Source organism: Sander vitreus, chromosome 12 (genome assembly GCF_031162955.1).
Source record: "Sander vitreus isolate 19-12246 chromosome 12, sanVit1, whole genome shotgun sequence".
Classification (NCBI taxonomy): Eukaryota; Metazoa; Chordata; class Actinopteri; order Perciformes; family Percidae; genus Sander; species Sander vitreus.
Genome location: NC_135866.1, coordinates 22,470,770 through 22,498,613, shown reverse-complemented (window position 1 = coordinate 22,498,613; position 27,844 = coordinate 22,470,770). Strand labels below are relative to the sequence as shown.

The following is a 27,844-nucleotide window of genomic DNA, read 5'->3' as shown; positions in this document are numbered from 1 at the left end:
TTCCCTCCCCTGTGGAGTCAAAGGCCCCACAGGGCTATATGTAGGTAATGGAGATTTTTTAACTATGGCAAAGCAGCCTGCACACTATATCACAGCTTTATCTGCCCCAGCTGCCATTGATTTAATTGTGCACAGCCTTTGTTTAACAGTGTTGTCCCATATGTCTTCTGTCTTTCAACTGTTTGTGCATTACAGGAAGTGCCCAGATGGATTTGACTGCCTAAAAGTAGGGAGGAATCCAAACTATGGCTACACCAGTTTTGATACCTTTGGCTGGGCTTTTCTGGCACTCTTCCGTCTCATGACACAAGACTACTGGGAAAAACTCTTTCACCAGGTCCAATTTTTGAATCTCATTTTGAATCTACCAATGTTCTGTGAGGATTTGCTGTGATTTTCTAAATTTTATAGATTCACAAATATATAGTAGAAAACAGTTTTGTTCAATCAAATGTCAAATAATGATGCTTAAAGGAACAGTCAGTTTGTTTACAAGCTATTTTTTTTAGACTGGCCATAATTGCTATTGGTTATGATAGTATTTTACCTAACTGGTTAGTTTGGGTCATGTGGGTGACACAGTGACTCGAAATAACTTCACAATGTAGTCCATAAGGTCAAGCCAAATTAGCAGTCAGACAGAATATAAACAATATTTTAACCATCAAAACCACTTACTATAAGTGTAAACAAGAGGTTAAAGCTGCAGTAATATTAAAAAAATCAATATTTTTTATATTAACAGTGGGTCAATGTTTAATTAATATGTGTAATGTGAATGGGGACGCTTATAGTTACAAACCTACTGAGAATTATTATCTGACTCTGTAGTTCCCTTCAGCTTTACAGAGGGTTTTAATTTTGCAACCCTTAACTTTATTGTTTGTTCCACTCATACCTCTCTCATCAATCGTATTTGCAGCATGCAAGCAGTTGTTTTGTTGTGATTTACCTACTGCACACTAACTGCCCAGCACCAAACAGCAGAAAGACAAAGTTAGCGATTAGCTAGTGAAAACAGAGGAGCAGTTAGCAGCTAAAGAGACAGATATTTACAGAAGGAGTTGGTGGAGACCAAAACAAAGCTGAAAGGTACATACTGGACTTACATTTATCAGGTTGCCTGGAAACACTACTCTAAATGAATGCACATGTTGCCTATTGTCTGCTAGATTAATAAGCAGCTGTTTGTTAACAACTTAATAAGGTGATAATATGTCAGTGCTTTGTTTATAGTTTGTTCCACTGAACCCCAAGTTGCCTGAAAATTAATTAATGCATCTTTAAATGGTTGATTAGGGAGATATGATGAAGACCCTGTGTCGTAGCACAACTTTACAATGTAGTGCATAGGGGCAAGCAACACAAGCATCGGTACAGGATATGACCAACTCTCAAGCTTACTCATATAAGCTATTATTAGCTACTATACATGTAAACAAAGAGAAGTGGTTATTACCCAGACTGAACTGTTAATTAATACATTGTTAATTATGTTTAACAATGCAATGAGTGCCTATAATGGCTATTTTAGGTACTGTCACTTTAATTTTTAGACCAAATAAGGGATTAAGATCAAAAGGATAAAACTAAGATTTGTTTATCAGAATGTCTGCTGCTTTCAATCTTGGACTACTTTGTAAGTCCCCAAATCTCAGCAATAATATAATTGAGTAAAACGCTGTCTATAAGCATACAATATGCCAAAACTAGAAAAACTTGTCTCAGGTTTTAAAAAGACCAGTGTGAATTTGATTGTACTGACTTCATGTCTTCTCCCTCAGACGCTGCGCTCAGCAGGGAAGACCTACATGGTTTTCTTTGTGCTGGTCATCTTCCTGGGCTCCTTCTACCTGGTCAACCTCATCCTGGCTGTAGTGGCCATGGCCTATGAGGAGCAGAATCAGGCAACCATTGCTGAAGCCTGGCAAAAGGAGAGAGAGTTTCAGTTGGCTATGGAGCACCTTCGCAGAGAGCAAAGAGTAGGTGCAAGGAGAACCATCAGCAAAGATTTTTTATTTTTATTTATGTGCTTATTTGGTGCAAAATAATCTCCTGTAACTCCTTTTCTGTGTGAAGTTGGCAGCAAAAAGACAACAAGCACAGGATACAGACTCCGTGTTGTCCCCAGAGTTGTCTCCATTCTGTCTGAAGACAGGCAGCATATGTCGAAACAACAGCAGAAGAAGAAGATCTCACAGGACATTGTCAGAGGAAACAGCAGAGGAAGCTGCTGAAGAGAAGTTTGACCCAGTGGATGAGGAAATGGTAAATCACCCAACAATCACGCTCTAAACCTTTCTCCCAGTCTTTGATGTTCTTATAATAAGCCATAGGCGCTAATGTATCCTTTGTGTTTCTGTAGCCATCTCTGTCTCCCCTTCCGGTCCACCCTCTGCTGGCCACGCTGTCCTCTCACCCCCTCAGCACCAGGAGAGGAAGCCAAGTGAGCATCTTCAGCTCTTTCCGGCCGCGCAACAACTCAGAGGCTGACTTCGGGGACGACGAGTACAGCATTCATGGGGACGCCTTCAGGAGTCGCGCCAGTTCAACAGCAACACCCTGGAAGAGAAGGGCAGGCAGTGTGCGGAGCCATTGCTCCCAAGTCTTCACCCCCAGCCTTAACATCAATGGCAGGCTCAACATCTCCCTGGATCAGAACGGAGTCACCACACTGGGCCTACATTCTCCCAGCTCCATGCCTGCTCACAGCATGGAGAGGGTCAGGGAAGACACAGTGAGTAATAGAAGCCTGTGTTTAATTAGAAAATCCTGCAAGAGTGAAAAAGATCTTATGTAATTAACAGCTGAAATTAGAGGAAAGCCTTGTATTTCATTTATGAGTGGTTTTCTGTCTACCAGAAGCCCACCAGTGTGGAGGACACAGTTCCCAGACTTCTCCTCCAGCCTTCCCCGATAGTGGCTGAGCCTCCTCCGGTGCAAAGGAAAAGAGGGCTGAGCTCTATCAGTTTCCTCAGCGATGCCATGGGTGGTGAGTCCTTGAATATTAAAGAAATACTTGGACCTATTGAGAAATATGCTTAGTTGCAATGTTGCTGAGAGATGGATGAGAAGGTTGATAACGCTCTTTGTCTGTACAATTCATATCAAGCTCTAACCAGCAGCTGGTTAGCTTAGCTTAGCACAAAGACTGGAAACAGGGGGAAACAGCAAGATTGGCTCTGTCTAAAGGCAACAAAATTAACCTCTTAAACTAACTAATTAACATGTTAAATCCTGTTTGTTTAAGAATCTAAAGTGTAAAATCGACACGTTTTACGAGGGGTTATGTGCCAGATTATGTCTTGGCAGGGTGCAATAACTTCCTGGAGTCACCATCCCATAATCGTAAAACTAGCGAACATGCAAACATGAAAACTTCACACAGAAAGACCCTGCCTGGCCCGGGGATTGAACTCAGCACCGCCTACTTGCTGTGAGGTGACAGTGCTAACCACTGGGCCCTGTGTCCAGAGTGGTATCAATCTTCTCAACTAACTCTCAGCCAGAAAGCGAAAAGCACATTATCCCTCTAAAGATTGCTCTTATCCTATGATTACAGATTGAAGACAGCATAAAACTCTGAGTTGTACGTACATTCTGGGGCTTCAGGTTATGTCCGCTGGTGTTTGAAAAGAAAGGAAAAGCGAGCATTGGTTTACTTTTCAAGGGGGGATTTAAGGCCTGCATATAAATAGTTCACCGTGATGTCTCTTTGCAGAGCTGGAGGTGTCGAGGCAAAAATGCCATCCCTGCTGGTACACATTCGCCAAGAAGTACCTGATATGGGACTCCTGCCCTTGGTGGTTGAAGATTAAGGAGTGGGTGAAGTTCATGGTGATGGATCCTTTCCTGGATCTGGGTATCACCATATGCATTGTGCTCAACACCCTCTTCATGGCCCTGGAGCACTACCCCATGACTGATGAGTTCAACACGATGCTTTCAGTGGGCAATCTGGTAAGGGGCTTTTAATGATAGAGGTGGGCAGGTTTCCAGCATTTGATACACTTTCTTCTAAGTGCGGTTGGGTTAGCAGTGGAGAGGACTGAAAGTTTCACTGAGAAAAAAAGTAAAGACAAAATCATTCATTCAGATAATGTATTTAAATATCAGAGAGTTGTTTTTTTATAGCCAGTGCTGTGCAGGACCTAAGGTTAAACAGGGCATGTTGATCCTTTGCTGTTCCTTTTCTGCTTTGGACTATTTGTGATTATCTTTGGTAAGAGGGAGTATTTTTAGCAGGAGGTGGGACTGATTCCCTTATTTGTATTTTGCCATCTCCCCCTACTGGTAAATTAGAGACTCTGCTAGTGTCTTCAAGTTTGAAAACCTATTTAAAAAGACAAATGGAGGTAATACTCACATTTTCTACATGGATATGTGGGTCCTAAAACTGCCACATTGCAGAAGTATCCACTCTAGTGCTTTATAGTTGTTTCACTTTGACCTTTACCTGTTTTCTATATGATTAAGAGTTTTTATTGTTCATTTTCAGCCGTTAAACAAAACAGATATTCAATCAAGAAATTGAAGAGCCAGCAATACAAAACACAGAATATCATAACAGGAATACAGATCATTTTTTTGAATTTTTACCGTAATTTAAACAAACTTAAAGCTGCATTATTAGATTTTTTTGGCTTCTTTGGAACAGCGAAACAACCTGTAAACACATCATTAAAATTCCGCCATACAAAGTTGTTACTAGGGGACCTGTTTGCAAACAGTTGCCTATTAATATATCCAGCAAATACAGAGTTTACCTGGTGAATGTAATATTCACTCTCCTTCTAGCTCTGTTTTGGTCTCCACCAACTCCTGAGGAAAATGTCTGGCTCTTTAGCTGCTAAATGCTCTACTTTGTTCACTAGCTAGTAGCTAACTTTGTCTGTGTGTTGTTTGAAGCTGAAGTGTACAATGGGTTTATTGGGGCTTTTTCCGCTGAAAACCACAGCCTGCTGCTGGAAACAAGGTTGATGAGAGTGGTGAGACTGATCCAAACAGTGCTGTAATCTGCGGGCCATAATTCTAAAACAATGAAAAGATTCTAAAACGCATTTTGAGGGGAACTGCAGAGTCGGGTGGTAATTACCTGTTGGACAAGCGACACCTTTTTACATTACTCAGTCCATTTGTTGTTAATATACAAACATGATTAAGGGCAGTGTTTAAATAAAGTAATTCATATTTCAATTGAATAGGATATTTTGTTGTTGTTGTTCTTACTGTATTTATGTCCCTCTGTATCTGTATCTCTAGGTTTTCACAGGGATCTTTACAGCTGAGATGGTGCTGAAGCTGATTGCTATGGACCCCTACTACTACTTCCAACAGGGCTGGAATATCTTTGACGGCGTCATTGTTTGCCTCAGTCTGATGGAGTTAGGTCTTTCAAATGTAGAGGGGCTGTCTGTCCTGAGATCTTTTAGACTGGTAACAAAAATCTTCAACTTTCACTCATGTACTTTTTTTTGGCAAAGGATTAAATACTGAAGTCTCTAGAGCATCTTATCAAACATACTGTTGTAAAGATGCTGCATCATTTTTTTTTTCTTTTTTCTTTTTTTTTTTTTTCTCTTCATCAGTTACGAGTCTTCAAGCTGGCAAAATCCTGGCCCACTCTCAACACTCTCATCAAGATCATCGGAAACTCCGTAGGCGCCCTGGGAAACCTGACGCTGGTGTTGGCCATCATCGTCTTCATCTTCGCTGTGGTGGGCATGCAACTGTTTGGCAAGAACTACCAGGACTGTGTGTGTAAGATCTCCATCGACTGCCAGCTGCCTCGCTGGCACATGAAGGACTTCTTCCACTCCTTCCTGATCGTGTTCCGGGTGTTGTGCGGCGAATGGATCGAGACCATGTGGGACTGTATGGAAGTGGCCGGCCAGCCCCTCTGTATCCTGGTGTTCATGTTGGTCATGGTCATAGGGAACTTGGTGGTGAGTGTTAAATTGGACATTTTTATATCTTTTAAAATGTCATTCAACAAATCTCATCACCAAAACAAGCATTGAATTGTGAAGATTATTTATTATTATGTAAATTCCCTCAATCTACAAAATAAATCTTCACAAAAGTAAATCTCTTCTTACACTAACAAGTATTGACTGTGTAGCCAAAACCTGATATATCCTATTTCTTTATGTCATAGACCTCCAATATTGTGGGTGAGCTACACCGTTGCACTGGGTGATATGTTCCTTCATTAGGATGAACATGGGCACTGTACTTTATTTTGAGTTAATACAAGAACAAAAAAAGATACTCACTAGTACAAGAATCTGCAGCTGAAATTGTCCCCAAACAACACATTCTCACTCCCAACTTGCCCTTTGACATTATTTTTCAACATGTATATATATATATATATATATATATATATATATATATATATATATATATATATATTTAAGTGAAAGTTTGTATTTGTGACCAATTTACATTTTGAGGTTGAACCAGTGGGGATTGGGTCTGAGAGCCAAAAACAAGCTGGGGATGTCGGAAAGTACTGAATGACAGACACACATACACATTGTTGGTTTTGGTCTTTTAATTGGATTTGTTGACAATAACAAAAATACAGAATATCACCAGCCTTTAACAATATATAATAACAGGAAGCCTGCTTAGAGAAATTCAATTGCACATCAATGCAACTATAATCCAAATGATGATGCCATGAGTAATCAGGGATTATGTTGCACAAATGAAGGGTTTGGTGATTCCATTTTATGAGGATGGGACATCCTCGAACAGTTGTTGGTGTCTCGTCGTGATATATTTAGCAAACGGAGCGGATAGCTTGAAATCTATCTCTTGAAAGCATGCTCATCACTGAGAAAGTAATTGTCTCACAGTGTCGTGCTAACTGGCTTGCTGATTAGCATTAGCAGGCTGCAAAACAGATTATGTCTGGATGACATATAAACCCTCTGTTTTCCCTCTTAAGTAAGATATGTATTATCTGCACATGCTGTCGTGCAAACTGTAGCCTCACCAGACACTCTACGCTTGCAGCGGGTTTACCCTACGCTTGCAGTGGGGTTAACCCTGCCTACAGGACTACATTTTATTTTATTTTAACATTTTATCCACTGCTAATGAACTAAGCCTTATGGGAGAAATTGTGACCTAAGTACTGTACAAAGGATCAGCCAAGGCCAGGGTGTTCTTGCTGTCGTTCCAGCCTTTGCAGCAGGTATTGAGTTTCACACAGGATGAAACACAGCGTGTACATCATTGCATGCAGCTGTTTCTGTAAAAAGTAGTTAATCTGTATGCCAGCTCTGTTTGTACACAACTGTTGTCACTCTGTGCCATAATAAGGGGATATGTATATTTGTTGGTCCACCCATTTGGTGATTTGTTGTCCAGCTGTGTCCTGTAAGCTATGTTAATGAGAACAGATCCAAAAAATCCCAGAAGCGCAGGCAGCCAGCAGTTGCAGCATTTATTTAGGGTCAGTGTAGTTTTACTTCATTGTGGTGTCAATTTAGTGCAGATTTTTGAAATACATAAAATCACACATTATAGTGTTGTAGTCTGTTTCTGTGGGGTTTTTCCTCATGCATTTTCAGAATTTAGACTCCTGGCCTGACCCTAAAAAAACTACCTTATGTATTACGTAAGTCCAAACAATTAAGAAATGTGCTATACCAGCTCATGGATTTTCCATCTCATGCTAAGCACATATTAGAGTAATATACATTGAAATATGAGCATCATCTGCACCACAATCAATTCAGTTCTGTCGCGTAACTATTTTAAAACCCTGTCAGGCTTCTTTTTTTAATGGATCAAGGCCACCTGTTCGAACAAACGGCGATGTTCAATGCTGTTTCCGTACTAGGCAGAGATGTTCCCGGTCAGGAAACTCTCAATGATGCAGGAGTAGAAATTTCTCAGTATTTAAAGGGGATACACAGAATTTTCTCAGGCATCCGAGGTGAAACCGTCTCTACCTTGCCTTTCATCTCAGACGCCTGAAAATTCCGGATATGATAACCATCATGTTAATGGAACCATTCAGTTGTGTAAAATGCCACCACCACTTGACCCCATCCAAATGATTTTTACACAAAAACATTTTGAAAGTGATCAAATTATTAAAATATTAGTTAAATAACTGACAGATAACAGACTGTATGGTTTGTAGCTGCTGAGATAGTGGGCCAATCACACATCGCATTAGGTCGAAGAATGCTTAAAGGCGCTGACACACCAACCTGATTTGTTGGCAAGAACTACTGTTCGGTGTGTTCCGTGCCATCGTCAGTCGGAGGAGGAGCCGTCGGCCTTCATTTCGGCCGATTGTTGATTGGACTCAATGACCAATCTGATTGGTGAAGTGCTAACCCGGAAATGACAAGCGGGATGAGCGTGACTGACGCCTCTTAAAATCTGACAAAAATCTTTTAAACTGACCTTTATTGATCTGAAATGAAGACAGATTCAGCAACTGCATGGCCTATTTCTCGCTTAAAATGTTTTCAGAAACACGTTTCGGTGAACTATTTTCGTAAAATACGAGATCGTATTCCGAACGAGCCGCCATTATGGTCTGGCTTTGAAATTCGGGAGAAGCCAGACCCACATGACACGTTCGTCCAATCAGCTGCAGGTTTTCATTTTTTGGGCGATAATACAGATTAGCGCCGCCTGCTGTTATGGAGACGTAGTACGTCTCGCGCACCCACAGAACGTACACTCAAGTTGGCGTCACTTCGGTGTGTTCCAAGGCACTTTTTTGACCAACTCAGGGAGGCGGTCGGCCGTCGGGTTGGTGTGTCAGAGCCTTTAAATGATTGGCTGTGACCAAAATCATACAAATACTCGTTTATTTCTAAATCTTGGTACAAAAAGGGTATTGTCTGACTGGAGAAGTTTTGATACTACTTGGTACTGAGTTATTTTGGCTGATAACTTAAAGGTATCAAGTACTGATACCCAGTCCTAACAGTAACTAAGGCGGCAGGGCTTAGCAAATGGTCAATTGCAAAATCTAGTCTAGTTTTCTAGACATCCAGCACCATTATATCATCTTTAGCCTGGTGGTTTCACACCAGTTTACACCTTCTGATGCTATTAAATACTTAATGTAGCTTTAAATGACCTTCCAGTAGCAATAACAAAAGATGACAACAGCTTAAAGAGCACATAGCAGTTTCTCTTGTTTTACAATTGCTGGATAAAGACACCTTTAGTGACCCTGTTGTTAGTGCAAAGATCAGATCACAACAGTGCTTCTTATTGAGTTTAACGGACGATAACCTCCACTGCACATGAATCGTGGAAAAGCTGTTTATCCAAGGGATTATCCAGGATGCTTAGGGGCAAGAAGGTCGGAGGGCATTCATCACTAATCTTCTGCTCATGCTCCCCATTTCTGAATGGCTCAGTAGCTAAAGATGATCTTACCAACTGTGCACATCACACACGCACACACTCACACACACACACACACACACACACACACACATGCTACTGTGCAGAGATGGTCTTGATAATGCTGCTCTCTAAGCTAGTAGAGAGATTACTTGGGAGTTGGATGCTTGGAAACTTGAGTTCAGTGTGTCTGAAAGCAGCTGAAGCCATATATGCCTTGAGCATATCTGAGTAGAATAGCCTCCTGAATTTACAATGCAGGATTTCCTATTGTTGACAAAATATGTGGAAGATCATGTCATGCACTAGGTACACTTATCCTTTAGCTTACAGGCTAAACTTTGCTCTGATTAGTAAACAAAAGATAAATGTTGACAAAAGCATAATGTAAATACAGCATTTATTTTGCCATATTCAGGCTAAATGTCTACAAAGTTATAACAATGTTCTGATATTTCTCCAAAGCAAATGTAATGTAACATAACATATGTCTGTCAACAGGTGTTAAATCTTTTTCTGGCCCTGCTGCTCAGCTCCTTCAGCTCCGACAACCTCTCTGCTCCAGACGAAGACGGCGATTTGAACAACATCCAGATCGCCATCGGCCGTATCCAATCCGGTGTCTCCTGGCTTTCCACGTGCATCGCCGACCTCTTCAACCGCGGCTTGAAGCGTCAAAATCAGAAGGCTAAAGAAGCCGGTCAGGCCATCAAGCTGGTTGGAAATCATGTGGAAAGCAATGGTGGAATTTTTGGACGCTATGGAGAGAAGTACATCACACCAGAGGAGGACAGCTACATGACAAACCCAAATTTGACTGTCATTGTTCCCATCGCACCTGGAGAGTCAGATGTGGAGTTTCTCGAGGAGGAGGAGATTTCTGAGTCATCAGAGGATGAAGACAACAAACCGGTGAGCTTTTCACCTCCAGATATGTGTTAACACTGGACCTGAACCCTCATAGTTTACTGTTGTAGTAGTCTATTATCTACCAAAATAGTTTGTGTGAAACAGTAGTAGGAAACCCCTGCTACTGCTGTTACATCACTGTACATTGTGTTAGACATGCGATAATGAAGGCATTATGGCTAATGCTTTTTTGGGCATGTCATTTCCTAATAACTTTCTAGGAAGTTTCCTGAAAATAGTTACAGTGATTTGATAGTAATTATAGGGGAAATAGGCTTTTCCTTGAAGGAACAGCTTCAAGTAAATATTTATTCATTATTCATTTATTATTGTGAAGTTTATTCTTCATATACAGTATATTGAATTGAATGCTTGCCTGCAGACATATTTCACATTTTTGCCTGTTCAACTGCCTTACTGTGGACTGACTCCCTAGGTTTGGCTAGAAATGAATTAGACTTAACTAACTGGAACCGTGGAACTGTGTACCAAACAAACTAAACACATTCTCTATTTTTCTAATTAGTAAAACATTACACAGTACTTTTCAAGAATGTTTTGGGCAACTATGGAAATAAAGTAGGAAGTGATATTATGTGACTTGTATGAGTGGCTGATGAGTGGATTCGTACTTCGGATTTTTAGAGCTTTACTTTTATGCAAATGCACAGTGTTTTTGTTCTTGTTGTTAAAGGTGCTGTAGGTAGGATTGCGAAGATCCAGGACTTAGCCAAAAAATTTTGAACATCGACAACTTCTCAGTCCCTCCCCCCTTTCCGCTAAAGCCCAAAATGGTCTCCTAAGCCCCTCCCCCCACAAGGGAGAATGAATGGGCGTTTCTCAATCTGTGTTCGTCTATTGACTTGTGTTCTTGTGTCCCTGTGAAACGTCATCTCGTGTTGCCAAAGTACTGTCCCAATACACAAGTTCGTATTTCACCAAGAACAGTTAAGATTCCCGGAAATGTTCTTGACACGCCCATTTTACCGAGGATGCATTGGTTGGTAACTTGTATGAACTTCGCAGCACCCGTATCCCAACATTCATTTCAGCATTCAATGATGGTCGGGTTTCCGGTACATAGACAGCCCAAAAACGCCATCATCTTATTCATCACTAAATTCACTTCTGAGAACATTTTAGGCGAGAAATGAACAGTTTATATTTCGAATATAGGCAGTCTTGCCAAAATCTTTGCCGAATTGACAATTTGCTCCAAAGTTTTCTGAGTTTTCGGAGCTCCATAAAGTGACGAGGCCGCCAGCTTGCGCCTGCCGGGGCCACTAGCTTGTCGCTCGGACAGTCACGCTCGGAGACCCCGCTGTAAGCCGGAGGTCTTTTAGACCAGTCCCGTAAATAAGAGGCTTTTATTTCGCCGTTGACGGATCGTTTGTTTAAATATCACAACACATGTCCATCATAAGATTAACGGGGAACCTGTGGTTAACTGTCTTTTTGGAGTTAAACTCCACAAGCACACACACACACACACACACACACACACACACACGCACACACACACACACACACACACACACACACACACACACACACACACACACACACACACACACACACACACAGACAGACACACACAGCGCAGCAGGCAGAGGCGGGGGAGAGATATATACCCGTGCATCTGAACAGGGAGTGGTGGATTTTTGCAAATCGCACTACAGGCTGTAGGTGGTGACAAAGGAGCCGGATTTGTTTTTAAATGACCTGCTTCATGTAGTTCTACTGGAACATAGGGTCAGTTTTAGCAAATATGACAGAAAGTTAGTTTTATAAGTCTTACCTACTGCACCTTTAATCTTCATTAACATTGTTGTCATACAATTTACATTGTAAGATGACCTGAATAGTAAAATGGTAGGAGGACATGATTTTAGTGGCCGGTTGTTTACTGGCTCTGAATCCAAGATGTCATTCAGAAGTATAAGAGCCCAATCAGGGGGGCAGAGGTGGGAGTTCGCTGTGAAGGCAGGTTGCCGGACTATTTCTTTGCTGGCTGCAGTGAGTCCTGTCATCACTGTGAGGTTACACTTCGGTTTTTGTATGGATACATTATGTTCATTAGTGAGCTTTGAAGGTGCTTTTGTTACCTTTTTGGCAGAGCCAGCTGTTTCCCCCTGTTTCTAGTCTTTGCACCAAACTAAGCTAACCAGCTACTGGTGTTAGCTTCATTTTTTTAAGTATAGGCTTGGAAGTGGTATCAATCCTCTCATCTAACTAACAGCAAGGCAGTGAATTAGAGAAGGAGTATTATAGTTTGATTAGATCCAACAGATTTAAGTCAAGACAAAATTGTTGACGCTTATCATTGGCTAGTGTGCAGGCAAACACCATGGATAAATAAAGTTTAAAAATTGTTTTATGAATATTGGTTACTTGAGTAAAGTTAGAATAATTAAGATGCAGTATGTATTACATCATACACAATCATTTAGTAAGATTACCCCCTTTACTCTCTCTCTAACTTGAATTAATTGAGCAAACCTCTCTCTCTCTCTGTCTGTCTGTCTCTCTCTCTCTCTTTATCAAGCTCCCTGATTCTTCCTCTTGCCTCAATCCTTCCTCTAGATTCCTCTATGTCTCAATGTCCTGTGGGTCAGGGGTTGGTTGAGGTGGAGGGTGTGTTGCTCCTGTCCTCTCTGGCAGGCAGACAGCAGCAGGCCAGATGTGGAGTCAGGCCTGCAGAGCAGATTAAAGTGACACAGCTGAGCAGAGCAGAGCTGAGTGGGATGCAGTCTGGCGCTCTCTCTTCCTATTTCCCTGCCGTTCTCTGCTCCGCACCAGAATTAGGCATTAGGGAACAGGGAAATGAAAAAAAAACAGTCCTCCATCAGCTTAACTGGGCATCTGCTCAGCCACAAAGAAGGATATCTTTTACACATGTAGAGCTTTGAATGCACACTAAAAATGACAAGATTGTATTTATCAAGCAGTAAGTTATGAATAAAGTTTTTTTTAAGGAGATCACTTTAAAGAACAAAAAGAGCAATCAGCCAATGTGTGGATATATTACAACTGCATATGGCAATAATTGTCTTAAAATGTCATCAGTGCGCATTCTCTCTGTCTTCGAGAACTAATATTGCAATGCTGGTAATCTAGTCTCCAGGTCCTGCGGATGCTCTTTAATGCTGGATTAGTCTTCGTACCAGTTTATAGGATTGAAGCTGCACCTCTGTCCTATAAATCGTGTTAAATATGTTGCTGTTACAACACACCGAAATCTCATCAAAAATGTATTAAGGCTCAGAAGAGATTGAAAAGCAAGGCAGTACATCTAAGTGAGCAAGCTTTAATGGGATGAATCTACACTGAACAAAGAGCAGAAAAATGCTGCTACACTGCTCTGTTTGGTTTAAAACTAATAGGCATAACGCACATACGGCCACAGCCCAACCAGTGATGTCACAGCAGGTGTTTAGCCTTTGACAGCTGATGGAAAACACTTGTCCATTCGTCTATATTCTGTGCTATACATGTGATTAACAACTCAGTATTGGTTTATACATTGTTTAATGAAAAAGTAAGTGAGAAATTGATTGGTAACAGTGAGACTTCTCACCACTCAGGAGAGGATTAGCCTATCAGAGGGCAGCACAGTGGATCTGAGGAAGCCTGGAGAAGAAATGGACGACTTGTCAGAACTGGCTGAAGAAAGCATGGAGCCGGAGGAATGCTTCCCAGAATGTGAGAATTGAGAATTTAGAGTTATAACTATGTGAAACGATTAATATAAAGTACAATCAAAGTTTTTGCAACATTCATTTTACATGTTATATGTTTTTCGTGTATCGTATTTCCTTCATGCAGTGTAATCTGTGCTGATTTTTTTTGCCTTCCCGCTCAGTGTGCATGAGGCACTGTCAGTGCTGTGAAATCGATACCAGCCGTGGTCTGGGCCAGGCCTGGTGGAGGCTGAGGAAGACCTGCTACCAGATTGTGGAACACAGCTGGTTTGAGACTTTCATCATCTTCATGATCCTGCTCAGCAGTGGGGCTCTGGTACGGCAAACTGTATTTGTTATTTATTTAATTTAACACTATTTATTTTTGAAATAAATGTGTATCTTCTTTAAAACATGTGATCCCTTTTCAGTCCTGGTTGATTTGTTGTTATTGTTTGTACATGTACAGTATGTATGAATTTGGTCAAAAAGGTAAAAAGGTAATTACTCGATGTAAATTCAAAACAATAGGTATGCAAGTAATGGAAAACTCCTAGAAGTAAGTATGTAAAGTAGAAGTAGGAGTGGGATTCCTGCTTTCTTCACTTCAGTGTCTGTTTCCAGTTCTGTTTAATGCCTGATTTCAGTACAATATTACTGAACCTTAATGGCTGAAGTTTAATGACGACCTTCCCACAGTGGTTGCCAGCAGCATTTTTTCTCAGGGTGGTTGAAAAACTGTAATGCAAAATGTCTGTATCTAAAACAACTGGTTTCCGTATTATAATTGTACCTTCAGAAACCTTAAAGTTCATCTGATATTAAACTGTTTTCCATGTTCAGCCAACAGTAGTGGTGCAATGTGGCGTTTACTCACACCGCTGTCCCTCTTCTGCTCCAGGCATTTGAAGATATCTACATTGAGAAGAGAAAAGTCGTAAAGGTGGTGTTGGAGTATGCCGACAAGGTCTTCTCCTACATCTTTGTGCTAGAGATGTTCCTTAAGTGGATTGCATACGGCTTCAAGAAATATTTCACCAACTACTGGTGCTGGCTCGACTTTCTTATCGTGGATGTAAGCGAACATTTTGCCTGTTTTTGTTGCACCACATGAAGGGATGCTGGTAATTAAAAATCAAACTGTTGAGAATTGAGGTTGAAGTGTAACCCCTCTCATTGTAGCTCAATGTTGCTTGTTCATGGTTGTGGGATTTACAGTTTGGTGAGTGTCACATTATTTACAGGAAAGCACTTAACAATCCATATATGCTTTACAACAACTGGCCATCTTCATGACGGAAACCGTGCTTCCCGCACCATCAGCTACTCCTATTTAAAGCAAACTCCACACGACTGTTTTACGCAGCCTGGTCTCACAGAATTCCGTGAAATGATCACAAACTGTTAACACCGCATTACGTGGTGGTGGCACGGAATGTGTGAAAATTCCGTGTGGCCACCACGGAAAACAATGCCAAAGTAAAGTCAATGAGAAGATGACATAGCAGCAGTAGTATGAAAGCCAGAGAATCCGCGTAATGGGTCAAACAACACAGGACTTTCACCCAGGAGACTGGGGATCGTGTCCCGCGTGTCACGATTCCTAAACCCAACCGTCCCGTTCTTTTCCTAAACCTAACCCGTCCGCTGTATACGGCCGTCCTATTCTTCTTTTCCTAAACCCAACCCATTGTTGTCCCGCGTGTCATGGAAATGTAAGCCCATAACTTTTTCCTTAACTCAATGGGCCGTGCCCATGTTAATTTCACGGAATTCTTCCGTGGGCCCATCATGGAATTTCCAGCGATTCCGTGAAACTGCCACAGATTTTGAGTTAAGGAGCCTGTGTTCATTTCACGAAATTCTGTGAAATCAGATTGGTTTTACGACCGGGATCAATTTACTAGAAAACATAAAGATAAATCACACACTAAATAGTTGTTACATTGAACAATTTTACATTTGCTTTTACGCCAGGATTTTGTCAGACAAATTAAAAAGAAGTGCTCTGTTGGGTAAAATGGATGTGGCTCTGTAGTGGTAATCCAAAGTGCCCGAGGCGTGCAGCCTGAGGCCTGACTTGACTTCCTTTGATTTCACCTGCTGTTACACAGATTGCCACAGACCGCTCTATTGTTAGGGTAAGTTGTAGTTAGCAGGTCCCAGGTGAGTATGGGCTCTGGCATTAGAAACTTGCATCTGCCTCACAAATGCTTCTGTGTTTTTTCACTCGTAAGTGCTTTCTGTTGTGATATCAAAAGCCACCGTCTTGTTTCCAACAAATGCACTTCTTATGAAATGTGCTACAATTTTTAAAACTACTCAACAGTCACTCTTTGAATCCGTTACTTTAGGACCTTGGCTTTTATATCAAAAACAATTGCAGTGCCATTTACGCTAAGGTTTATCTACAGAAGATGTACTTTATACAGCATATTAAACCTATAAAAATGTTGCTTAACAGACATTTTAGTCAATTTAGAAATGCACGAGTTGAGCTCATGTCTAAACTGTTGTATCTAATTTATGTACTGAATGTTATTTGTTATGTCTGTTTGGAAGAAAAGACAAATCCTTTTGATAATTGCAGCTACATAACTTTTGTTTCTCTCTATGAAAACTACCACCTTACTTTCTTTTACAGCGTTTTTGAATTTTTCCGTCTGTACTTTCTTGAAGCCAAAGACTTCTCTTGTCCTGAGAATACATTTTGAGTACCTTCTTTAGATATATTGGACAAACACAAGTGTAAATAGACTTTTATAAAGAAATTCAGACCATTGGGACCTTATAAGTCCTAAATTGTTTTTAATGAACGTATTGGATCAATTGAATGCAAATTGGGAAGCAAATTTGGCAAAGATAGATATAAATTCTTTATAAAACTCCCTCTATTTGATATATATACATATTATATATGCATATATAGCTGAGTATGCATTCATGGACACACTTGTTCATATTGTGCATACTTGTCTGTGTTTTGTCATCAATCATGACATGACTTTTTTTCATTTATATCATGCCATTTTCATTCATAGCCGTCATCCACGGGCCATTCAACAGCGGAATACCATTTAGTTTTGTCCATTTTGGATGTAGAATAGAGTGGAAGTCTAAATTTGATAAAAGATGACACAACAAGCAAACCAAATCTAAACCTCAAAAATTAAGCAATTGTGTTCCTAACTGTGGAATGTCCCAAAATACACAGAAACTCTAAAATATGGCTCTTCAAATGTGTTCTACTTGTCTTTTATGGTTTTTTTATTGTTCTTTTCTTCAAAAGTTACATCATTTCTAAGAAAAACTATGCAATACCTTGACTAATATTTTTATAAGACTACGTATGTGATATTGCTTTATTCAATGCTTTTCACAATGTTTTTGTTCTTCCTCTTGTATTATAAAAAAAGATATTGCTACATTACCCCCAGGTTTAAAGGTTTAAACAAGAACATATTTGGACCCATTTAATGATTCTTACAGTACACACGTCTTTCTGTACTCCATATAGGTTTCATTAATAAGCCTGGTAGCAAATTCACTGGGATATTCAGACTTTGCTGCAATCAAGTCCCTGAGGACTCTGCGGGCTTTGAGACCTCTCAGAGCTCTGTCCAGATTTGAGGGCATGCGGGTGAGAAATGTGTTTTCTAAACTACACTGATATCATATATCCCTTTTACAACAAAGTTTCTGTTGACTGTATGTATGTTTGTTCATTATTCTGAATGACAACTTGATAATTGCCAAGTTATAAAAGATTCCCAATGCATTTGCAATTTATATGAAGTTTAGACCAAGGATATGGGACTGTTTGATGATGATTTTAGCCATGCTTGCAGAGTGGCTCTAGGGATGGCAAGGTTAGTCAGTTAATCAATCAGTTGGTTGGTCCACCACTTTTGTCCAGACTGAACTATTCAATGGATTGTGGTGAAATTTTGTACAAACATTTATGGTGCCAGGACATTCGTATTTGTGGTTTTGAGGGAATGGTCTGAACCAAATGTCTTAGTCTTGGCTTGATTGATGAAAAGTTAAAATTGCATACCTAAATTATTAGTCAACTATCAGATCATGAGCTGAAAAAGAACTATCTTTATAATTAGACTGAATTGCCATGAATTGCTAAAAGAAATCAAAGATGTGGGCAGAGATTCAGAGATCTGAAACCAGACCAATAGACCGCACTAACGGCCAAAACACAATTGATCGTCTTGACAACGACCCCACAGAGGTTAAATAGCTGGGTTTCCCTACCAGTCAGTCAGAATTGAAGAAGTCGTCTCGAACCTTAACCAAGTCCAGTTGCCGTTGACACTCCTTGGATAACTATGACCTGGATGACTGGGAACCTTCACAGATAGACTAATAGAGAACCTCAGTGCTGTAAGACTAACCTGTATCTTACCTGTTGCTCATCAGGTGGTCGTGAACGCTCTTATAGGAGCCATCCCTTCCATTATGAATGTGCTGCTGGTGTGTCTCATCTTCTGGCTCATCTTCAGCATCATGGGGGTCAACCTGTTCGCTGGCAAGTTCGGGAAGTGTGTGAACAGAACAGGCTTCATCCACAGTGTCTCTGTGGTCAACAACAAGTCAGAGTGCCTCTCTATGAATGACACCCAGTTCTACTGGACAAAAGTGAAGGTCAACTTCGACAATGTGGGACTTGGCTACCTTTCCCTTCTGCAAGTGGTGAGTTTTTTTTCTGCTGCACTGTTTGGCAGTTTGTCAAATCTTTAAAAACACGCTTTCTGTCATGAGGAATTAATCTGATAATAATACGTATAAGCTAAGGCAATTTTTGTAATGTTTTTCCTATGGATAAAGTCAATGATTCACAATGCAATGCAGTGCCCAGACAGTAACGTTGTGAATTTTTGTATTGTATGATAGGCTACATTTAAAGGATGGATGGAAATAATGCATGCAGCTGTTGATTCAAGAGGAGTAAGTATGTCTGTCTACACCACTGCCTACATCATTAACATGTTACAGTAACTGTCTGACTTATAAAACTATTTGGTTTCAGGTGGAGGAACAACCCATCAGAGAAATCAACCTCTACATGTATCTATACTTTGTTGTCTTCATTATATTCGGCTCCTTCTTCACCCTCAATCTCTTCATCGGTGTCATTATTGACAATTTCAATCAGCAGAAAAGAAAGATGAGTATTGGCAAAACTGACGTTAAGCCCGGATCACTTGGTATTTGCAAGTCATTCTGTCCCTGTACAAGATAGAGGCAACTTAGCCTCTCAGTCATAAAGAATAACATAGTCATATGTTTTAAATTTCAAATGTTTTACATATTTTATTTCCCAAGCAAAACCAAATATGACGAATACGTGCAAATACTAACTGACCTAGTTTTAAAGGAAATAGCTTGTTTTTGCCACATTCTGTTTTTCAGCATTTTTCTGTAAAAATAATGGTAGATGTTTTTGCCTATACTTAGGAGGGCAGGATATCTTCATGACAGAAGAACAGAAGAAGTACTATAACGCTATGAAGAAGTTAGGATCTAAAAAGCCTCAAAAGCCAATACCAAGGCCTGCGGTAAAATAATATAATTCTCAAATCCAACAAATTTTTCAGACATTGACATTTTATGTTGTATTGATAACCCCCAATCCTGCATATCATCCTGCCTGCTAACATTCTTTATAATAGTAATAATAGCCATTTGTATTTCCCAATCCTAGAATATTCTCCAAGCCTTCTTTTTCGATCTCGTGTCCAAGCAAGCCTTTGACATCATGATCATGATGCTCATCATCGTCAACATGGTGACCATGATGGTGGAAACCGATGAGCAGTCAGAGCGCAAGGAGTCCATTCTCAACAAGATCAACCTGGTCTTCATCGTGATCTTCACCACTGAATGCCTGATCAAGATCTTTGCCCTCCGTTGTTATTTCTTCACAGTTGCATGGAACATCTTTGATTTTGTGGTGATAATTCTCTCTATTGTGGGTAAGTAGAGACACAAAACAAGAGATACACCATTAACTATGGCCTCTGCCAAGCGCGTTATATTTTTCAGTAACATTGGTTTATCTGTTGTCTATAAGCAGAATATCTTTTTAACACATTTTATTTTTTATTTTTGCTATTTTCTCTTGGACTACTGTACATCCATCAATGAAAGATTTCTGGCAGATGTATCCATATCCAGGTGCAGAAAAAAATCTCTAAACATTTCTAATATTCAAATAACAGATACAGAGGATTGTGCAGCCTTGACAAAGGCTTTGTAGTTAATTATTTATTTTTGTCCTTCGTTCCTTTGATGTTCATTTCTGTATTAAGTGTTACTTTATGTCATAAAAAATACACTTCTGGCTACAGTTCAACAAATCCCAATATGTGTATGAAAAGTATTAAAGCTGCATAAACTGATTTGATTGGCCACTTGGAGGCAGTGGAACGAGTTGTAAATACAACATAGCTTGTCAGCATGTAAAGTTGTATGGCAAACAGTTGCCTATTTACGCATCCAGTAGTCATGGAGCAACATTAGCATTTAGTTGTTGTTGTGTTTTTAGCCACCTGATGAATAAGTCTAGTATTCACTCTACTTTTAACTCTCAACCAACTCCCAAAGAAAATATCTGGCTCTTTAATGCTCCACTATGTTCACCAGCTAGAAGCTAACTTTGTCTGACATTTCATGCTGGACAGTAGCAGGAGGTAGCATACCGTGGGTTTATTAAAGCATTGGAAATGAAATTTGCTTCCTGCTGTGGCTGGAAACGAGGTTGGTTAAAGCAGTGAAAGTGAACCAAAACAGTAACGTTGTGGGCCGTAGAGCTGAGGGGAACTACAGTCAGGTGAACGTTTTGTGTGGGTTTGTCACTATGAGCGAACCCTTTCACAATACACACAGTTATTTGAACCATTGTTAATGTAAACATTTTGATTAGTGCAGCTTTAAGAATGTTTAAGTGCATTATTTTGCAATGAGATAAACCTACTTTTGCCTTGTCTTTCTCTCTCATTCCAGGGATTGTTCTTGCAGACATCATTGAGAAGTACTTTGTATCTCCGACCCTGTTTCGAGTCATCAGACTGGCAAGGATAGGACGTGTACTTCGACTTATACGTGCAGCCAAAGGAATAAGGACTCTATTGTTTGCCTTAATGATGTCCATGCCAGCACTGTTCAACATTGGCCTCCTGCTTTTCCTCGTCATGTTCATCTATGCTATCTTCGGTATGGCGAACTTTGCCTACGTGAAAAAACAAGATGGGCTTGACGACATGTTTAACTTTGAAACATTTGGGAATAGTATGATCTGCCTTTTTCAGATCAGCACCTCGGCAGGTTGGGACAACCTCCTGAGTCCTATAATGGCCAGCTCCCCAGAGGAGTGTGACCTTCACTTTGTCAATACTGGCACTAACACCCGGGGAAACTGTGGCAGCCCCTCAGTGGGCATAGCTTTCTTTGTCAGTTACATAATCATTTCGTTCCTCATTGTGGTAAATATGTATATAGCTATCATTCTGGAGAACTTCAGCGTTGCTACAGAGGAGAGTACAGAGCCACTTAGCGAGGATGACTTTGAAATGTTTTATGAGGTTTGGGAGAAGTTTGATTCTGAGGCCACACAGTTCATTGAGTTTTCCATGCTGTCAATCTTCGCTGACAATTTGTCGGAGCCGCTGCGCATAGCCAAGCCCAACAGGATCAAGCTGATCTCCATGGACCTTCCCATGGTAAGCGGGGATAGGATTCACTGTCTGGACATCCTGTTTGCCTTCACAAAGCGGGTCCTGGGGGAGTCGGGTGAGATGGATGCCCTCAAACAGCAAATGGAAGAGAAATTCATGATGACTAACCCCTCTAAGATTTCCCACGAGCCCATCACTTCCACGCTGCGACGCAAACTGGAAGAGGTGTCCGCGATCATCATCCAGAGGTGTTACAGGAGGCATCTGGTGCGCCGGCAGATGAAGCAGGCATCCTACCTCTACAGACAAATAAACTACGAGACTGTAGTGGATGTTGAGAATGCTCCAGAAACGGAGGGGCTGATAGCCTCCATGATGCAGCACTATGGACTTGTCACGGTGGAGATTGCCCAGACAACAGAGGACAATCTACTGTCCTCACCACCATCTTATGACAGCGTGACCAGGGCAGCCAGTGACCTCTCTGAGGTTGTCGGATCAATATCCAGAGACTCTGAATTCAGAGAGCCTGGTGAAAAATATGAGGAAACTTTCCTTTGAGACTCAATTGTGTGGAGAGTGTTTGTGGGGTTTTGTCTGTTTTGTTTACAGCAGAGAATATAGCTAAAAATAACTCATTGTCAAAGAGATAAAACTTATGCAATATTTTAAGTAACTCAGCTGTTTAAATTGAACAATAAATTTTTCAATCAAAATTTTGCAGTCCTGACCTCCATGAGATCATCTTAAAAATTACATTTGGCAGATTGAAAAAGATTAAACATACCTATATTAAACATGAATGTCATGCACCTACATTCACTCAAAACACAACATTTTTTTCAAATATCAGTAAACACCAGTAGCGAACCGTGACTCTTAACCCTTGGCCCTCTGACCCCCCTTCCCTTGTTGGAAAAAAAAACAAACTACCAGCCTAGCTTATTGTGTCCTCTCTTATAGTACTGCAAACATTATGTATAACAATTTCAGCTCTGAAACAAAAATTAAGACGCTAGTCCAGCCTTAAAGGTCCTATGACATGCTGCTTTTTGGATGCTTTTATATAGGCCTTAGTGGTCTCTTTCCCAAAATTCAGCCTTGGTGCAGAATTACAGCCACTAGAGCCAGTCCCAAAATGAGCTTTACTTAGTATGTGCCATTTCTGTGTCTGTAGCTTTAAATGCTATTGAGGAGGAGGAGGGGGGGCAAGGTGGAGGGTGGGGGTGTGGCCTTGACCAACTGCCATGCCTCCTTGTGCAAGCCATGATGTCTCTCTCTTTTTCTCATGGGCGGGCCACATTCTCTGGGCTGGCAAAGCAGAGAAAGGGGAGGTAACCTTTCCCCTTATGACTACATATAGGGAAGATTCCAGATCGGCCCATCTGAGCTTACTTTTTCTCAAAGGCAGAGCAGGATACCCAGAGCTCAGTTTACACCTATCACCATTTCTAGCCACTGGGGGACCATAGGCAGGCTGGGGGCATTCATATTAATGTTAAAAAAAACCTCATAAAGTGACATTTTCATGCCATGGGACCTTTAACAATGCAACGAGCAAACAGCGTGGAGAGAGTGAGTATTATCACCGAAACAAAAAAACGCTGATTTCTAAAGCAAAATGCAAATCCTCCTTTCAAATAACCTCTCTGGCCTAGAGGGCCCTAACGGTTCTCCACTGGTAAACACTGAACCTTAAGTTCAACAGAGGAAACATTTGTGAATATTAAATTCTTATTTCTCATTCTTATTTATAATTTTAATTCGGTAAAACTTGCAGCAAAATGTTTGTTAGGTATGTTTTTACAGACAATATACAACTGTGCAACAAGCACTTGCAAAATGTTTCATAGGCAAAAGGGTACAAGTCATCTTCTTGGACCTGTGGTATTTGTCTAAGTTCATCATTTTGCCTCTCCTAAAAGTTGTTAGCTCAATAGCTAGCTAGCAGACATTCACTGAAATGATTGTACTACAGTTGACATTGGTTTATAATAATATCTATTTGTTGTAAAAAGTCCTGATGACTTGTAAAGTGAAATTGCTCCAGAATATCTGGAGCAAAAAATCATCTTAAGACAGAGGGCCCGAGAGACACTGAAGGGACAAATGAAAATTCTGTTCACCTAATAGACCAAGACAACAGCATGGAACACTGACATACCTCTAAAATAAATATTTTCATAGACAAAAGGAGCTAACGAACTGAAGTAGCTAATGAACTGAAGTAGCTAATGAACTAAAGTAGCTAATGAACTAAAGTAGCTAATAAAAAACAAATTCAGCTAACATTTCTTACAGAAAACAGCATTTGAGAACAGATTCAAGCAGCTGTAAATACTAGCCTGTGTTTGTGACAATAATTACATTTGCATGAAAAATTTCTTTTTGTGAGAAAATGCAGCTTTTTCACATTTTTTGACGAAAACAATGTTCAGCTGTTTTGATATTGATATAAATTCCACTAAAAGTGCTCAGAGTATTGAAACACTTTGACCCACCAACATGCTGTAGTCATGCAGCTTATAAACCAACAGACCGGCTCGCTAAAAGCAGATTGAGAATATTGAACAACACAATTCCTACCAAACATTACCCAGTAAGCTACTACACTGTAGCTAGCATGCTATATTGCTAACGAATGTTGACATGAGGAGCGATTTTGCATTCATGACTGCAGCTGCTATGAAGCTCTTATTCAGATGTTACTAATATGATTTTAACCAAAACTAACATTTGCTAATAACATTTTCAAATTTAAATTTTAACATTTTCAAATTTAAATTTTAACATTTTAAAATGTATAGAAAAACATAATTAATTGTAAGCCAGAATTATGAATTGATAATAATTTCTAATGTTTGGGATGTATTTGTTTATTTATGAATTGTGTAATCAATTAAATTATTCCTTTGATATGCACTTTGATTAAATGAAGGTGCTTTAACTGATAGAGATGTGGCCCCTGGTTACAATAGCATCAAGTGTATTTGGGTCATGATACAAATACATTAAGAAAAGCACAATTTCTTCCACCCATCCATCCGTCTTCGTCCGCTTATCCGGGGTCGGGTCGCGGGGGTAGCAGCTCCAGCAGGGGACCCCAAACTTCCCTTTCCCGGGCCACATTAGCCAGCTCTGACTGGGGGATCCTGAGGCGTTCCCAGGCCAGGGTGGAGATATAATCCCTCCACCTAGTCCTGGGTCTTCCCCGTTATCTCATTATTCACAATGTAATATGAAGAAATTTACTGAAATGGTTCTTATGTGAAAAACTACAATTGTAATTAATTTGTCAAACATAGCACATTGCACGTTTGACTTGTATCGTTGTATTGATTACAAAGAAGAGCTGTGTGTACTAATAATCCCTGAATTATGTGCCTGATTTTGATTGTTGTCCGCACACTTCTCTGAATCTCTTTAGGCCATTTAATTTTATCTGATGGATGTGGATTGGAAGAGCATGATTGCACTAAAAGCTCATTTTGTAATTAACTGTGTAAAGTACTTTGAGGCTGTGTAATGTATGTAAAGCTAATTTTTAACTATTTTTTGTAATGTATTTATATTGAAAGACCATTTCAGTGACTCTCATGACGGCCATAACAAGATGTGATCAAATTCTATAAATATACTGTGTTAATTTTTATATATAAAAGACTTTCCTTGAGAGCCTGATTGTCTGTATTGCATTTAGGTTTATCATTTCATGGATTGTTTTATTAAATGGTAATAAAACTCTTTTCCATATCTGTGCATTTTCCAACTCTCAGTACAGTTCAAAGGTGGATGACACATGTTTTGGCTTATTCTAGTATTTAGCAAGGCTAACATTTAGCAATTATAGATATGTTTGTGAATATACTGTGCTGTTCTGAAAAACAAGCAAAACTCTGTCTCTCCATTTTCACATGAGGAACCAGTTAGCTGATTTGACCTCATTACAAGAGAGGCGCTGTTAAATCTCTCTCTGAGTCCATGACATGTGAATAAAAAACCAGGACAGATGTGCAAAAACCTCATCTGCATCTTCATGGCTGTCTGTCTCTGTAAGTGTATTGCCCTTTAAAGCTTGCATTTGTGTATAATGCCTCCACAAATGCAGTACAACAACATAGATGAAACAATCTGCGCTGATTGATATGTTAGAGAGTAGAGGCTTACACGCAAAAAAATACCACGCAGTAATGCTGCTGCATGATTTAACTCCAGAAAATCTACTGCAGTCGTGGAAAAACACAATAATAAATAATGCACAGCCATAAAAAATAATAAAAACCAAAGAAACTAGAACTTCTCTTTTTTGGGGTTTTGTGATTTTTTTCCATCTCTAAGACTTCTTCAAGACATGATAAGTGAGTTGTATTGCAAAAAAACGTGTTATGTTCAGATTTCAGTGCCAAATTCAAGTTAATAGTTGAGCACTCCCACATTTTCAGTTTGGGAAAAAAAAAAATCATCAAGGGTGCCAATTTGGATTTAGCCCCAAAGCGATTTCCTCTCTCTGGTTGTCGGTGGTCAAATCCAACTCTGACCAGCTGGGATAGAGGGATAATCTGTGTGTAAAAAAAATCACTTGTTTTAATTACACACTCACAGACACACAAATGCATGCACTCTCTCTCTTTCTTTCTCTCTCTCTTTCACACACACACACACACACACACACACACACACACACACACACACACACACACATGTACATACAGTACACATGTGGATATACATTGCATTAACACAACTGACACACACACACACACACACACACACACACACACACACACACACACACTATGCTTCTGCCATCCATCCTCATAATAGACAGATGCTTACTTTGAATTTAATTTGGGTTTGTGTGTGAAGTGCCAGAAAAATGTGACTTGACTGAATGTGCCTTGGTAATTGATCTGATTTTTAAGCGTTTGGACATGTGGCAGGGATTAAAGCCTCATCAGAGAGAGCAAACATTTTTTAAAAGATTAAAAAGGCACTATGTCTAATTACAATATGCACCAGCACACAGTAAAACACAGCAATGTCAACGTAATGCATTACATATCATCTATATCTAAGCGGACGAAGATGGATGGATCGTCTATATAATGTAGACAGGCTAAACTCTGCTGCAAGAGACGTTCAATGAATTGCATATTTTATGTGTGCCATTTATTCAAATCACATTTAGTTAAACGAAGATCATGAGTCACTTTGAGTTGAGTCATCATCAGTCAATGAGGTCAATGGGAATGTAATTCATTTTTTTCAACATGATGATCTCTCTGTCTATAATTCTGTCCATCGCTGAGTGAACCTAAACGTATGCATAAAGTCAGTATTGCTATTATTTGAGAGAGACTTTATTAGTAAGAACATTACCAGTAAACACTAAACAAGTTTGCAATATTTTAAGGAGAAGCAGGGCACCTTCATTTTTTATGAATCTCTGACTTTTTTCTGCCATTTTTGGTTATGCTTTTTTCACCTTTTAAGTTAAGATGGTGAACAAGCAAGTAGTAGCCTAACTAACAGTTACCCATACACAACTGAAGATACAGAGAACATTAGTGTTCATTAGTGTTCAGTTCATGTTTTTTGCCACCTGGCAAATGTAAGTCCAATATTCACGCTCCTGCTTTAAGTCCAGAATTTTGCAGACTCAGTGAGTCAAAATGTTGCTAATGTTTTTGAATTTTGATTTAGCATCTCAAAGCTTTTAGTTATTATCATAGTTTTGACTAAACTTTAGTAATATGAGTATCTTTTATTTTTATCATGCACTAGGCTATTTTTCTTTCTTTTTCCCCTTTTTCTGTTTCGAAATGGACTTCCATAGATTTACTGTAATGTTATGTACTGTTGTAGAGCTGCAACATACTGTAAACTGCTTTTCGCTATGTTTCCTTTAACTCATCCACTAAACCACAGCCAGGATTTCAGAAAGTCATGAGGCCAAATGCTACACAACCAAAACTTTTTTTTTTAATGTTTTATCAGAACATAGTTCTTTTCTTTTCTTGGCCAAAACCTAAATGCATTAAAAATAACTTGTCCTAAGACCTTTGAGGGCCTCATGATGAAGAATGAACGGAGAATGAAAACAGCACTTCAGAGGACTCAAACACCCACATTTCCAGATAAAATACTGAGACTTTGTTATCCACAGTGGTGGCTACA

At 39.8% G+C, this 27,844-nt stretch overlaps 1 protein-coding gene across 1 annotated transcript in view; it reads left to right on the top strand.

Annotated features, from left to right (window-relative positions):
• The window catches only part of LOC144526108 (sodium channel protein type 5 subunit alpha-like), a 42,769-nt gene extending 20,362 nt beyond the window's left edge, over nt 1-22,407 (top strand). Inside the window, exons 9-27 of the mRNA XM_078263324.1 lie at nt 196-337; nt 1,785-1,982; nt 2,080-2,268; nt 2,366-2,737; nt 2,863-2,992; nt 3,722-3,960; nt 5,263-5,436; nt 5,589-5,945; nt 9,892-10,302; nt 13,884-14,001; nt 14,162-14,316; nt 14,881-15,054; nt 17,497-17,619; nt 18,411-18,683; nt 18,885-18,938; nt 19,021-19,162; nt 19,449-19,549; nt 19,696-19,966; nt 20,997-22,407. Of these exons, the coding sequence (XP_078119450.1) occupies nt 196-337; nt 1,785-1,982; nt 2,080-2,268; nt 2,366-2,737; nt 2,863-2,992; nt 3,722-3,960; nt 5,263-5,436; nt 5,589-5,945; nt 9,892-10,302; nt 13,884-14,001; nt 14,162-14,316; nt 14,881-15,054; nt 17,497-17,619; nt 18,411-18,683; nt 18,885-18,938; nt 19,021-19,162; nt 19,449-19,549; nt 19,696-19,966; nt 20,997-22,228 (4,855 nt within the window). The 3' untranslated portion in view covers nt 22,229-22,407. The remainder of the gene's footprint in view (nt 1-195; nt 338-1,784; nt 1,983-2,079; nt 2,269-2,365; nt 2,738-2,862; nt 2,993-3,721; nt 3,961-5,262; nt 5,437-5,588; nt 5,946-9,891; nt 10,303-13,883; nt 14,002-14,161; nt 14,317-14,880; nt 15,055-17,496; nt 17,620-18,410; nt 18,684-18,884; nt 18,939-19,020; nt 19,163-19,448; nt 19,550-19,695; nt 19,967-20,996) is intronic.
• Nucleotides 22,408-27,844: the final 5,437 nt, after the last annotated feature.